General features: G+C 44.0%; 1 protein-coding gene across 1 annotated transcript in view; it reads right to left on the reverse strand.

Moving 5' to 3' along the window:
* LOC145861441 (wnt inhibitory factor 1) overlaps nt 1-13,214 on the reverse strand; it is a 60,606-nt gene that overhangs the window by 43,468 nt on the left and 3,924 nt on the right. Inside the window, exons 3-4 of the mRNA XM_082964285.1 lie at nt 4,513-4,621; nt 3,874-4,014 (exon numbers count right to left, since the gene is read on the reverse strand). Coding sequence (XP_082820411.1) covers nt 3,874-4,014; nt 4,513-4,621 — 250 coding nt within the window. The remainder of the gene's footprint in view (nt 1-3,873; nt 4,015-4,512; nt 4,622-13,214) is intronic.

Genomic DNA, 13,214 nt, shown 5'->3' on the forward strand with positions numbered 1-13,214 from the left:
AATATCCAGTCAGCAGCAGCAGAGGTAGGGCTAAATCAGACAGGGTAATGTTATAATATCCAGTCATCAGCAGAGGTAGGGCTAAATCAGACAGGGTAATGTTATAATATCCAGTCATCAGCAGCAGAAGTAGAGCTAAATCAGACAGGGTAATGTTATAATATCCAGTCATCAGCAGCAGAGGTAGGGCTAAATCAGACAGGGTAATGTTATAATATCCAGTCAGCAGCAGCAGAGGTAGAGCTAAATCAGACAGGGTAATGTTATAATATCCAGTCATCAGCAGAGGTAGGGCTAAATCAGACAGGGTAATGTTATAATATCCAGTCAGCAGCAGCAGAGGTAGGGCTAAATCAGACAGGGTAATGTTATAATATCCAGTCAGCAGCAGCAGAGGTGGAACTAAATCAGACAGGGTAATGTTATAATATCCAGTCAGCAGCAGCAGAGGTAGGGCTAAATCAGACAGGGTAATGTTATAATATCCAGTCAGCAGCAGAGGTAGGGCTAAATCAGACAGGGTAATGTTATAATATCCAGTCAGCAGCAGCAGAGGTAGGGCTAAATCAGACAGGGTAATGTTATAATATCCAGTCAGCAGCAGCAGAGGTAGGGCTAAATCAGACAGGGTAATGTTATAATATCCAGTCAGCAGCAGCAGAGGTGGAACTAAATCAGACAGGGTAATGTTATAATATCCAGTCAGCAGCAGCAGAGGTAGGGCTAAATCAGACAGGGTAATGTTATAATATCCAGTCATCAGCAGAGGTAGAGCTAAATCAGACAGGGTAATGTTATAATATCCAGTCAGCAGCAGCAGAGGTAGGGCTAAATCAGACAGGGTAATGTTATAATATCCAGTCAGCAGCAGCAGAGGTAGGGCTAAATCAGACAGGGTAATGTTATAATATCCAGTCAGCAGCAGCAGAGGTGGAACTAAATCAGACAGGGTAATGTTATAATATCCAGTCAGCAGCAGCAGAGGTGGAACTAAATCAGACAGGGTAATGTTATAATATCCAGTCAGCAGCAGCAGAGGTAGGGCTAAATCAGACAGGGTAATGTTATAATATCCAGTCAGAAGCAGCAGAGGTAGAGCTAAATCAGACAGGGTAATGTTATAATATCCAGTCAGCAGCAGCAGAGGTAGGGCTAAATCAGACAGGGTAATGTTATAATATCCAGTCATCAGCAGAGGTAGGGCTAAATCAGACAGGGTAATGTTATAATATCCAGTCATCAGCAGAGGTAGGGCTAAATCAGACAGGGTAATGTTATAATATCCAGTCAGCAGCAGCAGAGGTAGAGCTAAATCAGACAGGGTAATGTTATAATATCCAGTCAGCAGCAGCAGAGGTAGGGCTAAATCAGACAGGGTAATGTTATAATATCCAGTCATCAGCAGAGGTAGGGCTAAATCAGACAGGGTAATGTTATAATATCCAGTCATCAGCAGAGGTAGGGCTAAATCAGACAGGGTAATGTTATAATATCCAGTCAGCAGCAGCAGAGGTAGGGCTAAATCAGACAGGGTAATGTTATAATATCCAGTCATCAGCAGAGGTAGGGCTAAATCAGACAGGGTAATGTTATAATATCCAGTCAGCAGCAGCAGAGGTAGGGCTAAATCAGACAGGGTAATGTTATAATATCCAGTCAGCAGCAGCAGAGGTAGGGCTAAATCAGACAGGGTAATGTTATAATATCCAGTCAGCAGCAGCAGAGGTAGAGCTAAATCAGACAGGGTAATGTTATAATATCCAGTCATCAGCAGAGGTAGGGCTAAATCAGACAGGGTAATGTTATAATATCCAGTCAGCAGCAGCAGAGGTAGGGCTAAATCAGACAGGGTAATGTTATAATATCCAGTCAGCAGCAGCAGAGGTAGGGCTAAATCAGACAGGGTAATGTTATAATATCCAGTCAGCAGCAGCAGAGGTAGGGCTAAATCAGACAGGGTAATGTTATAATATCCAGTCAGCAGCAGCAGAGGTAGGGCTAAATCAGACAGGGTAATGTTATAATATCCAGTCATCAGCAGAGGTAGGGCTAAATCAGACAGGGTAATGTTATAATATCCAGTCAGCAGCAGCAGAGGTAGGGCTAAATCAGACAGGGTAATGTTATAATATCCAGTCATCAGCAGAGGTAGAGCTAAATCAGACAGGGTAATGTTATAATATCCAGTCAGCAGCAGAGGTAGGGCTAAATCAGACAGGGTAATGTTATAATATCCAGTCAGCAGCAGAGGTAGGGCTAAATCAGACAGGGTAATGTTATAATATCCAGTCAGCAGCAGCAGAGGTAGAGCTAAATCAGACAGGGTAATGTTATAATATCCAGTCATCAGCAGAGGTAGGGCTAAATCAGACAGGGTAATGTTATAATATCCAGTCAGCAGCAGCAGAGGTAGGGCTAAATCAGACAGGGTAATGTTATAATATCCAGTCAGCAGCAGCAGAGGTAGGGCTAAATCAGACAGGGTAATGTTATAATATCCAGTCAGCAGCAGCAGAGGTAGGGCTAAATCAGACAGGGTAATGTTATAATATCCAGTCATCAGCAGAGGTAGGGCTAAATCAGACAGGGTAATGTTATAATATCCAGTCATCAGCAGAGGTAGGGCTAAATCAGACAGGGTAATGTTATAATATCCAGTCAGCAGCAGCAGAGGTCGGGCTAAATCAGACAGGGTAATGTTATAATATCCAGTCAGCAGCAGCGGAGGTAGGGCTAAATCAGACAGGGTAATGTTATAATATCCAGTCAGCAGCAGCAGAGGTAGAGCTAAATCAGACAGGGTAATGTTATAATATCCAGTCATCAGCAGAGGTAGGGCTAAATCAGACAGGGTAATGTTATAATATCCAGTCATCAGCAGAGGTAGGGCTAAATCAGACAGGGTAATGTTATAATATCCAGTCAGCAGCAGCAGAGGTCGGGCTAAATCAGACAGGGTAATGTTATAATATCCAGTCAGCAGCAGCAGAGGTAGGGCTAAATCAGACAGGGTAATGTTATAATATCCAGTCAGCAGCAGCAGAGGTAGAGCTAAATCAGACAGGGTAATGTTATAATATCCAGTCAGCAGCAGAGGTAGGGCTAAATCAGACAGGGTAATGTTATAATATCCAGTCAGCAGCAGCAGAGGTAGGGCTAAATCAGACAGGGTAATGTTATAATATCCAGTCAGAAGCAGCAGAGGTAGGGCTAAATCAGACAGGGTAATGTTATAATATCCAGTCAGCAGCAGAGGTAGGGCTAAATCAGACAGGGTAATGTTATAATATCCAGTCATCAGCAGAGGTAGGGCTAAATCAGACAGGGTAATGTTATAATATCCAGTCAGCAGCAGCAGAGGTAGGGCTAAATCAGACAGGGTAATGTTATAATATCCAGTCAGAAGCAGCAGAGGTAGGGCTAAATCAGACAGGGTAATGTTATAATATCCAGTCAGCAGCAGCAGAGGTAGGGCTAAATCAGACAGGGTAATGTTATAATATCCAGTCAGCAGCAGCAGAGGTAGGGCTAAATCAGACAGGGTAATGTTATAATATCCAGTCAGCAGCAGCAGAGGTGGAACTAAATCAGACAGGGTAATGTTATAATATCCAGTCAGAAGCAGCAGAGGTAGGGCTAAATCAGACAGGGTAATGCAGACTAAGAGCTAGCCAATCATCTCTGACGATGCTGAGAGCTAGCCAATCATCTCTGGCAAAATTGAGAGTCAATATTCTCCTCTCCTCTCCTCTCCTCTCCTCTCCTCTCCTCTCCTCTCCTCTCCTCTCCTCTCCCCTCCTCTTCTAGTAGACCATTCAAAACAGAGGTAACATGTTAAAAGTGTAAATGAAACTCTGGGAGCTGCGTCCTCACCTCTCTGGCAGGTCTTGAAGAAGATGGCGTTGTGAGGTGTCCTCAGGACGATGTGACCACCGGCGTCCATGACCAGTATGGTGACCTCGAATGCCGCTACGCCATCCTGGTCTCCTAAACACGGGAAGCCCACCTGCACCACTTAAAACACAGAGAAACATCATATTACAACGCAGTAATCAGTATACAAGCTATTGTGACTGATTTCAAGCTATTATGAGTGATTTCAAGCTATTATGAGTGATTTCATGACTGATTTCAAGCTATTATGAGTGATTTCAAGCTATTATAACGGATTTCAAGCTATTGTGACTGATTTCAAGCTATTATGAGTGATTTCAAGCTATTATAACTGATTTCATGACTGATTTCAAGCTATTGTGAATGATTTCAAGCTATTATGTCTGATTTCAAGCTATTATGACTGATTTTAAGCTTTTATGACTGATTTCATGACTGATTTCAAGCTATTATGACTGATTTCAAGCTATTTGACTGTAGTGGCCTGTGTGGTCTAGTGGTTAGTGCTAGGCTGCTGACCCACACTCCTCCACTCTTTCCTGCTTGCTGTTCAGTCTCATGTGTTCAATAAACAACAACACTGAGAAGGTAGCATGGATTCACCAGCTCCTGTCTCACCTGAGGGTCTACGTGGTACAGAGCCCATGAGAGGAACGTTGACCGTGGGGTTGTCCATGATATCCACATCCATGGAGCGCAGTGTCTGGAACTCATAGAAGTACTCTGCCTGCAACACACATGAACGGAGAACAGCTGAACAACCAATGACATGTGGTTTTGCTCTCTAAATGACATGTGGTCTCTCTCTCTCAATGACATGTGGTTTTGCTCTCTAAATGACATGTGGTCTCTCTCTCTCAATGACATGTGGTTTTGCTCTCTAAATGACATGTGGTCTCTCTCTCTAAATGACATGTGGTTTTGCTCTCTAAATGACATGTGGTCTCTCTCTCTAAATGACATGTGGTCTCTCTCTCTCTAAATGACATGTGGTCTCTCTCTCTAAATGACATGTGGTCTCTCTCTCTCTAAATGACATGTGGTCTCTCTCTCTCTCTAAATAACATGTGGTCACTCTCTAAATGACATGTGGTCCCTCTCTCTAAAAGACATGTGGTCTCTCTCTCTAAATGACATGTGGTCTCTCTCTCTAAATGACATGTGGTCTCTCTCTCTAAATGACATGTGGTCTCTCTCTCTCTAAATTACATGTGGTCTCTCTCTCTCTAAATGACATGTGGTCTCTCTCTCTAAATGACATGTGGTCTCTCTCTCTAAATGACATGTGGTTTTGCTCTCTAAATGACATGTGGTCTCTCTCTCTCTAAATGACATGTGGTCTCTCTCTCTCTAAATGACATGTGGTCTCTCTCTCTCTAAATGACATGTGGTCTCTCTCTCTAAATGACATGTGGTCTCTCTCTCTCTAAATGACATGTGGTCTCTCTCTCTCTCTAAATAACATGTGGTCACTCTCTAAATGACATGTGGTCCCTCTCTCTAAAAGACATGTGGTCTCTCTCTCTAAATGACATGTGGTCTCTCTCTAAATGACATGTGGTCTCTCTCTCTAAATGACATGTGGTCTCTCTCTCTAAATGACATGTGGTCTCTCTCTCTCTAAATGACATGTGGTCTCTCTCTCTAAATGACATGTGGTCTCTCTCTCTAAATGACATGTGGTCTCTCTCTCTCTAAATTACATGTGGTCTCTCTCTCTCTAAATGACATGTGGTCTCTCTCTCTAAATGACATGTGGTCTCTCTCTCTCTAGATGACATGTGGTCTCTCTCTCTCTAAATGACATGTGGTCTCTCTCTCTAAATGACATGTGGTCTCTCTCTCTAAATGACATGTGGTCTCTCTCTCTCTAAATGACATGTGGTCTCTCTCTCTAGATGACATGTGGTCTCTCTCTCTCTAAATGACATGTGGTCTCTCTGTCTCTCTTGTCAAGTGATTGGGGCGGCGTGGCAGAACACACACAGGGGAAAAAGAGAGAGCCCAGAACAGAGAGATGAAAGAGGGAGAGAGGAAAGGGGAGACAGCGATGTTCCCTCTATGCAGTGAATGCTTCCCAGTGTTAAAGCGTTTGATGAAGGGAAAGGTACACAAGGCGGGCAGAGGGAGAGTAGGCTAATCCTGCAGCTGAATGGTAATAACCAACACAGATAACTCTCCACCATGCAGCCTTTCATGCCCCAGGCTTTTGTTCCTAAGCTTCGCCGGCTGCCTTTGAAGTACAGGGGTAACAGAACCCAGGAAAGAGAAGGGCCCTCATTCTGTATCTCTCTCTCTCTATCCCTCTCTCTCTCCTTCGCCCTCTATCTCTCTCTCCCTCTCTCTCTATCCCTCTCTCTCTCCTTCCCTCTCTATCCCTCTCTCTCTCTCTCTCTATCCCTCTCTCTCCTTCCCTCTCTATCCCTCTCTCTCTCTATCCCTCTCTCTCTCTATCCCTCTCTCTCTCTATCCCTCTCTCTCTCTCTCTCTATTCCTCTCTCTCTCCTTCCCTCTCTCTCTCCCACTCTCATTTGCCGACTCAACATGCCATTACCGGATTACGATCTCTGTGTGTTTTGTGTGTGTGTATGTTTAGTGTGTGTGTGTGTGTGTGTGTGTGTGTGTGTGTGTGTGTGTGTGTGTGTGTGTGTGTGTGTGTGTGTGTGTGTGTGTGAGTGTGTGTGTGTGTGTGTGTGTGAGTGTGTGAGTGTGTGTTTTGTGTGTTGGACGTGTTTAACTATTCTTGTGGGGACCAGAAGTCCCTACAAGAATAGTAAACGAACAAAAAGTTGACCAGCTGGGGACATTTTGTTAGTCCCCACAAGGTCAAATGCTGTTTCTGGGGGGTTTAGGGTTAAGGTTAGAATTAGTGTTAGGGTCAGAATTACGTTAAGGGTTAGGGTTAGGAGCTATGGTTAGTTTTAGAGTTATGGGTTAGGGAAAATAGGATTTTGAATGGAACTGAATTGTGTGTCCCTACAAGGTTAGCTGTACAAGACTGTGTGTGTGTGTGTGTGTGTGTGTGTGTGTGTGTGTGTGTGTGTGTGTGTGTGTGTGTGTGTGTGTGTGTGTGTGTGTGTGTGTGTGTGTGTGTGTGTGTGTGTGTGTGTGTGTGTGTGTGTGTGTGTGTGTACACAGTGCTGGCTTGGAGGGAGCTGGAAGCTTTGGTTCGTTCCGCTCTCTGCCGTTCTCTGTAATTTGCTGTCACCAGAGATGATCTCATCAGGAAGAAAAATTGGTCATTACTTTGACTAAAATAAGTTTACAGTTTATTATGGATGTCAACACGCGTGTTGCAGTCTCCCACAATAGGGGGTTACTGTATGTGGATTCCTTGTTTTTACTGATAAGAGAATTCTCCCATCCATGAACACCCCTCCTCACAAACCACTGGCTCTATCAGAAGAAGAAGATGAAGAAGGCAAGAATTGAGAAGAAACAATAAGAATCTAAAAGAAGAAGGCGGAGAAGAGGAGGAGAAGAAGAGGAGGAGGAGAAGAGGAGGAGGAGAAGAGGCTGAAGCAGAGGAGAAGAAGAGGAGGAGGAGAAGAGGAGGAGGAGAAGAGGCTGAAGCAGAGGAGAAGAGGGTGAAGCAGAGAAGAAGAGGGTGAAGCAGAGAAGAGGGTGAAGCAGAGAAGAGGGTGAAGCAGAGAAGACGAGGGTGAAGCAGAGAAGAGGAGGGTGAAGCAGAGAAGAGGAGGGTGAAGCAGAGAAGAGGAGGGTGAAGCAGAGAAGAGGAGGGTGAAGCAGAGAAGAAGCAGAGAAGAAGGGGGGAAGCAGAGAAGAAGGGGGGGAAGCAGAGAAGAAGAGGGTGAAGCAGAGAAGAAGAGGGTGAAGCAGAGAAGAGGAGGGTGAAGCAGAGAAGAGGAGGGTGAAGCGGAGAAGAAGAGGGTGAAGCAGAGAAGAGGAGGGTGAAGCAGAGAAGAGGAGGGTGAAGCGGAGAAGAGGAGGGTGAAGCAGAGAAGAGGAGGGTGAAGCAGAGAGGAGGGTGAAGCAGAGAAGAAGAGGGTGAAGCAGAGAAGAAGGGGGGAAGCAGAGAAGAAGGGGGGGAAGCAGAGAAGAAGAGGGTGAAGCAGAGAAGAAGAGGGTGAAGCAGAGAAGAAGAGGGTAAAGCAGAGAAGAAGAGGGTGAAGCAGAGAAGAGGGTGAAGCAGATGAGAAGAGGGTGAAGCAGAGAAGAGGGTGAAGCAGAGAAGAGGGTGAAGCAGAGAAGAAGAGGGTGAAGGAGAGAAGAGGAGGGTGAAGCGGAGAAGAAGAGGGTGAAGCAGAGAAGACGGTGAAGCAGAGAAGATGGTGAAGCAGAGAAGAGGGTGAAGAAGAGAAGAAGAGGGTGAAGCAGAGAAGAAGAGGGTGAAGAGGAGGAGACGAGGAGGAGGAGAAGAGGGTGATCTTTCGAGAAGAAGGAATGGCACCGTGGTCCAGGGGCCTCCCACCCAGGGAGCGGTGAGGTCATGGCTCTGTGACCTAATAACAATGTAACGCGTGGCCCCTGGGGCCCCTGGGATTCCTCCTGACAGAGACAGCCCCTTCATGTGGCAGGGGAACAATGCTCTCTCAACACAAGGGCTGTGTCCCAAATGGCACCCTATTCCTTGCTCTGGTCAAAAGTAGTGCACTATATAGGGAATAGTGTGTCATTATGGACAGACATTGTTTCCTATCTCTCTTCATATCATCTACAGATGAAGGTGAAATGCCACAATCCAAACGATGATGATTTATTCGTGTTTTCAGAGGACAATACTGGTGCCTTAAAACCCTTTCAAGGTTATCATTCAGTCATGATTCAGAAGTGATTTGTCACGCTGCAGTGGCATAGCGCAGTTTCGCGGGGCCCCTCCGCAGAACAGCGACTGAATTATTTTTCCCAAATAACACAAATATTGACTCCATCGGTGACTGAGTTGACAACGGTTACTCAAAACAGACATATAAAAATAAAAGTTCAAACCAAACATGAGTAAAATATGGAAAATGATTCATTTGAAAATCCCCAATAGAAACAACCAGTCTATCAGATCTTTCAGCCCCTGGTGTTTATTGGCTAGTTACATCGTTTTGTTCACATGCTAGGTTGTTTTTCAGTATTAGTTTTGAGTTTGCTGCAACTCTCTGCTGCTGGTGAAGAGACACGGAGATTCTCATATCTGACACTGACACGTTACCGTGCTGTTACCACGGTAACAGCCCGTCCCTTAATACTTAACAGTGGATTGACGCAGTCGTGTGTCGATCTAATTAACATAATACCAAAAAAATCCCCATCAAAACCCATCAATTTAAAATAGAGATATCTGGGGGGGGGGGGTGCATTTGATACGTCTCAATCCATCGCATACGCCGATGTCGCACTTCCGCATCCGCGTTGAAAGGTGACAGAGCTAGAGCGGTATTTATCAGACATTTCTATGGGCTATAGTATTAAAGGCCAAAATTCTATATTTTATCAAATAATAATTAATGAATTATACCCCAAGACAAAAGATTGAAGTGCCTTTTAACAGTGTATGGTACACTGCTGGGTTTTTCACACTCAACAGTTTCCCGTGTGTATCAAGAATGGTCCACCACCCAAAGGACATCCAGCCATCTTGACACAACTGTAGGAAGCATTGGAGTCAACATGGACCAGCATCCCTGTGGAACGCTTTCGACACCTTGTAGAGTCCATGCCCCGACGAATTGAGGCTGTTCTGAAAAAAAGGGGTGCAACTCAATATTAGGAAGATGTTTATAATGTTTTGTAAACTCTATGGCAGAAAAAAAAATCCATCTTGTTAAAAAAATCTCAGTGGCTGGCAGATTTATTTTTTTAAATATCTACCAGCCACAGAGTCTGCTGTCGTAACACAGTTTCACTGGACCCCGTAAGGTATACAACTGTTCTGTATAGGCTACCTGAACCTGCACTGGACCCCGTAAGGTATACAACTGTTCTGTATAGACTACCTGAACCTGCACTGGACCCCGTAAGGTATACAACTGTTCTGTATAGACTACCTGAACCTGCACTGGACCCGGTAAGGTATACAACTGTTCTGTATAGACTACCTGAACCTGCACTGGACCCCGTAAGCTATACAACTGTTCTGTATAGACTACCTGAACCTGCACTGGACCCGGTAAGGTATACAACTGTTCTGTATAGACTACCTGAACCTGCACTGGACCCGGTAAGGTATACAACTGTTCTGTATAGACTACCTGAACCTGCACTGGACCCCGTAAGGTATACAACTGTTCTGTATAGACTACCTGAACCTGCACTGGACCCCGTAAGGTATACAACTGTTCTGTATAGACTACCTGAACCTGCACTGGACCCCGTAAGGTATACAACTGTTCTGTATAGACTACCTGAACCTGCACTGGACCCCGTAAGGTATACAACTGTTCTGTATAGGCTACCTGAACCTGCACTGGACCCCGTAAGGTATACAACTGTTCTGTATAGACTACCTGAACCTGCACTGGACCCCGTAAGGTATACAACTGTTCTGTATAGGCTACCTGAACCTGCACTGGACCCCGTAAGGTATACAACTGTTCTGTATAGACTACCTGAACCTGCACTGGACCCCGTAAGGTATACAACTGTTCTGTATAGACTACCTGAACCTGCACTGGACCCCGTAAGGTATACAACTGTTCTATATAGACTACCTGAACCTGCACTGGACCCTGTAAGGTATACAACTGTTCTGTATAGGCTACCTGAACCTGCATGACATGAGCCGTCCTCGCACTCTCTCCCAGCTTGGGTAGAAAGTTGTGCGTAAAACTAGTCTATTAATGCCAAATAATAGTCAGGTCCTCAAAACACTAACTCACCAAGGATTGTTTTATTATGCAGTGTACTACAGTATCTATAGCTATTTACCATGCTGAGATGCTATTAATAAACGCTTTAGAAATATTCCACATCAAATAGCCTAACAATGAGGAAGAAAGTAGTTGGCTTGAGGATAAATTCAGCCACTATTTACTGTTGACCTCAGTGGGTTTTGTCTGGCTAATAGCCTACACAAATGGGCTGCAATATTCAAGGTCAATTCAATTAAATCAAATTAAATCCAACTTGAGAGATCTGAAGCCTCCTTTTTTTGTTGTGTGCAAATGTTTTCACCACAGCTTTTAGGTCCAGGTTATGGGCCCGACTGTTTTGTATACTGAGTATTGCCACCCCAGACAGTCTTTCCAGAGACATTGTGTATTATAGGTCCATTGGGCTGTACACAATTTAAACTTAGTCTTGAATGATGTATGCCAAGATATACCAGAGATACGGGACTGTTGATATTACAACCACACAACTCAAACATCGGTTCACCACATCGGTTCACCGGTATGAACCAAATTGTTTTTTTTTTTGGTTCAGTCCCTCAAGAACTGTTGTCTGCTAAATATGATCATCTGTTTGCATCTGCCAATTGATTGGCTGTTCAGTATCCAGACGACCTGTCCCCAGAGCTTCCTATACACTTCATGTATTACCATAACGTGGTGAGACCAGCAATTAAGGACAATGAGAGTCTCAATTATTAACGATGTTACAGAACTGCTGTATTTCAACTCCCTTCTGCCCAGTTTCCCTGATATTGCTACGACAATCAAGCTGGGGTTTTTTTTACCCTCCCTGTAACTGTCGCAGCAGCGGAGAGATCATTTTTCTAAACTAAAACTCATGAAGAACTAGGCCTGCCTAAGAAGTGTTAGGCTCTCGGTCTGATATGGGCTGTAGAACACCTGAGTCAGCTTCACTCACTGCACTGGCGTCTTCGTAGCTTTGATCACGGCATTTGTTCACTGATATCCCCTGATACTTTCAATCAGTTTTCTTTTTCACTGTTTTAGTCAAATTCCTGAAGCCCAAAAAACATACACTTGGCTTCCCAGTACATATGGAAATTAAAAAGGTTTCTGAATGACTTTTTTTGGAGGGTTACTGTCAAAATGATTTATTAATTTTTTTAAATAAATAAATAGACATCGATGACATTCGCATGGGGCCCCAGAGCTTGTGGGTCCCCTGCCTTGAATAAAAGATGGCTGCCGTTTTATGGGCTCTTAACCAATCGTGTTCTTATGTTTGTTTTCTCGTTGGTTAAGAGCTCGTCAGTAAGCATTTTCACTGTAAGGTCTATCTACACCTGTTGGTTAAGAGCTCGTCAGTAAGCATTTTCACTGTAAGGTCTATCTACACCTGTTGGTTAAGAGCTCGTCAGTAAGCATTTTCACTGTAAGGTCTATCTACACCTGTTGGTTAAGAGCTCGTCAGTAAGCATTTTCACTGTAAGGTCTATCTACACCTGTTGGTTAAGAGCTCGTCAGTAAGCATTTTCACTGTAAGGTCTATCTACACCTGTTGGTTAAGAGCTCGTCAGTAAGCATTTTCACTGTAAGGTCTATCTACACCTGTTGGTTAAGAGCTCGTCAGTAAGCATTTTCACTGTAAGGTCTATCTACACCTGTTGGTTAAGAGCTCGTCAGTAAGCATTTTCACTGTAAGGTCTATCTACACCTGTTGGTTAAGAGCTCGTCAGTAAGCATTTTCACTGTAAGGTCTATCTACACCTGTTGGTTAAGAGCTCGTCAGTAAGCATTTTCACTGTAAGGTCTATCTACACCTGTTGGTTAAGAGCTCGTCAGTAAGCATTTTCACTGTAAGGTCTATCTACACCTGTTGGTTAAGAGCTCGTCAGTAAGCATTTTCACTGTAAGGTCTATCTACACCTGTTGGTTAAGAGCTCGTCAGTAAGCATTTTCACTGTAAGGTCACCTACACCTGTTGGTTAAGAGCTCGTCAGTAAGCATTTTCACTGTAAGGGCTACCTACACCTGTTGGTTAAGAGCTCGTCAGTAAGCATTTTCACTGTAAGGTCTATCTACACCTGTTGGTTAAGAGCTCGTCAGTAAGCATTTTCACTGTAAGGTCTATCTACACCTGTTGGTTAAGAGCTCGTCAGTAAGCATTTTCACTGTAAGGTCTATCTACACCTGTTGGTTAAGAGCTCGTCAGTAAGCATTTTCACTGTAAGGTCTATCTACACCTGTTGGTTAAGAGCTCGTCAGTAAGCATTTTCACTGTAAGCGCTACCTACACCTGTTGTATTCGGCGCAGGTGACGAATAACATTTGATTTGATTTTGATTTGAGGGTGATCCACAGGTGTCTGGTACGCCAGTGAGTGTCTGTTGGACCAAAAAAGTTAAATTCCCACCCTGACGTTAGACAACAATCTGAAAGAGTTCATGTTTTACGGAGTTAACAAACAATAATAAACAATTTAGTTTTTCATCAGTTGCTTTACGAACCTAAAAC

The sequence above is a fragment of the Salmo salar genome, chromosome 17 (assembly GCF_965601325.2).
Source record: "Salmo salar chromosome 17, fSalSal1, whole genome shotgun sequence".
Taxonomy (NCBI): Eukaryota; Metazoa; Chordata; class Actinopteri; order Salmoniformes; family Salmonidae; genus Salmo; species Salmo salar.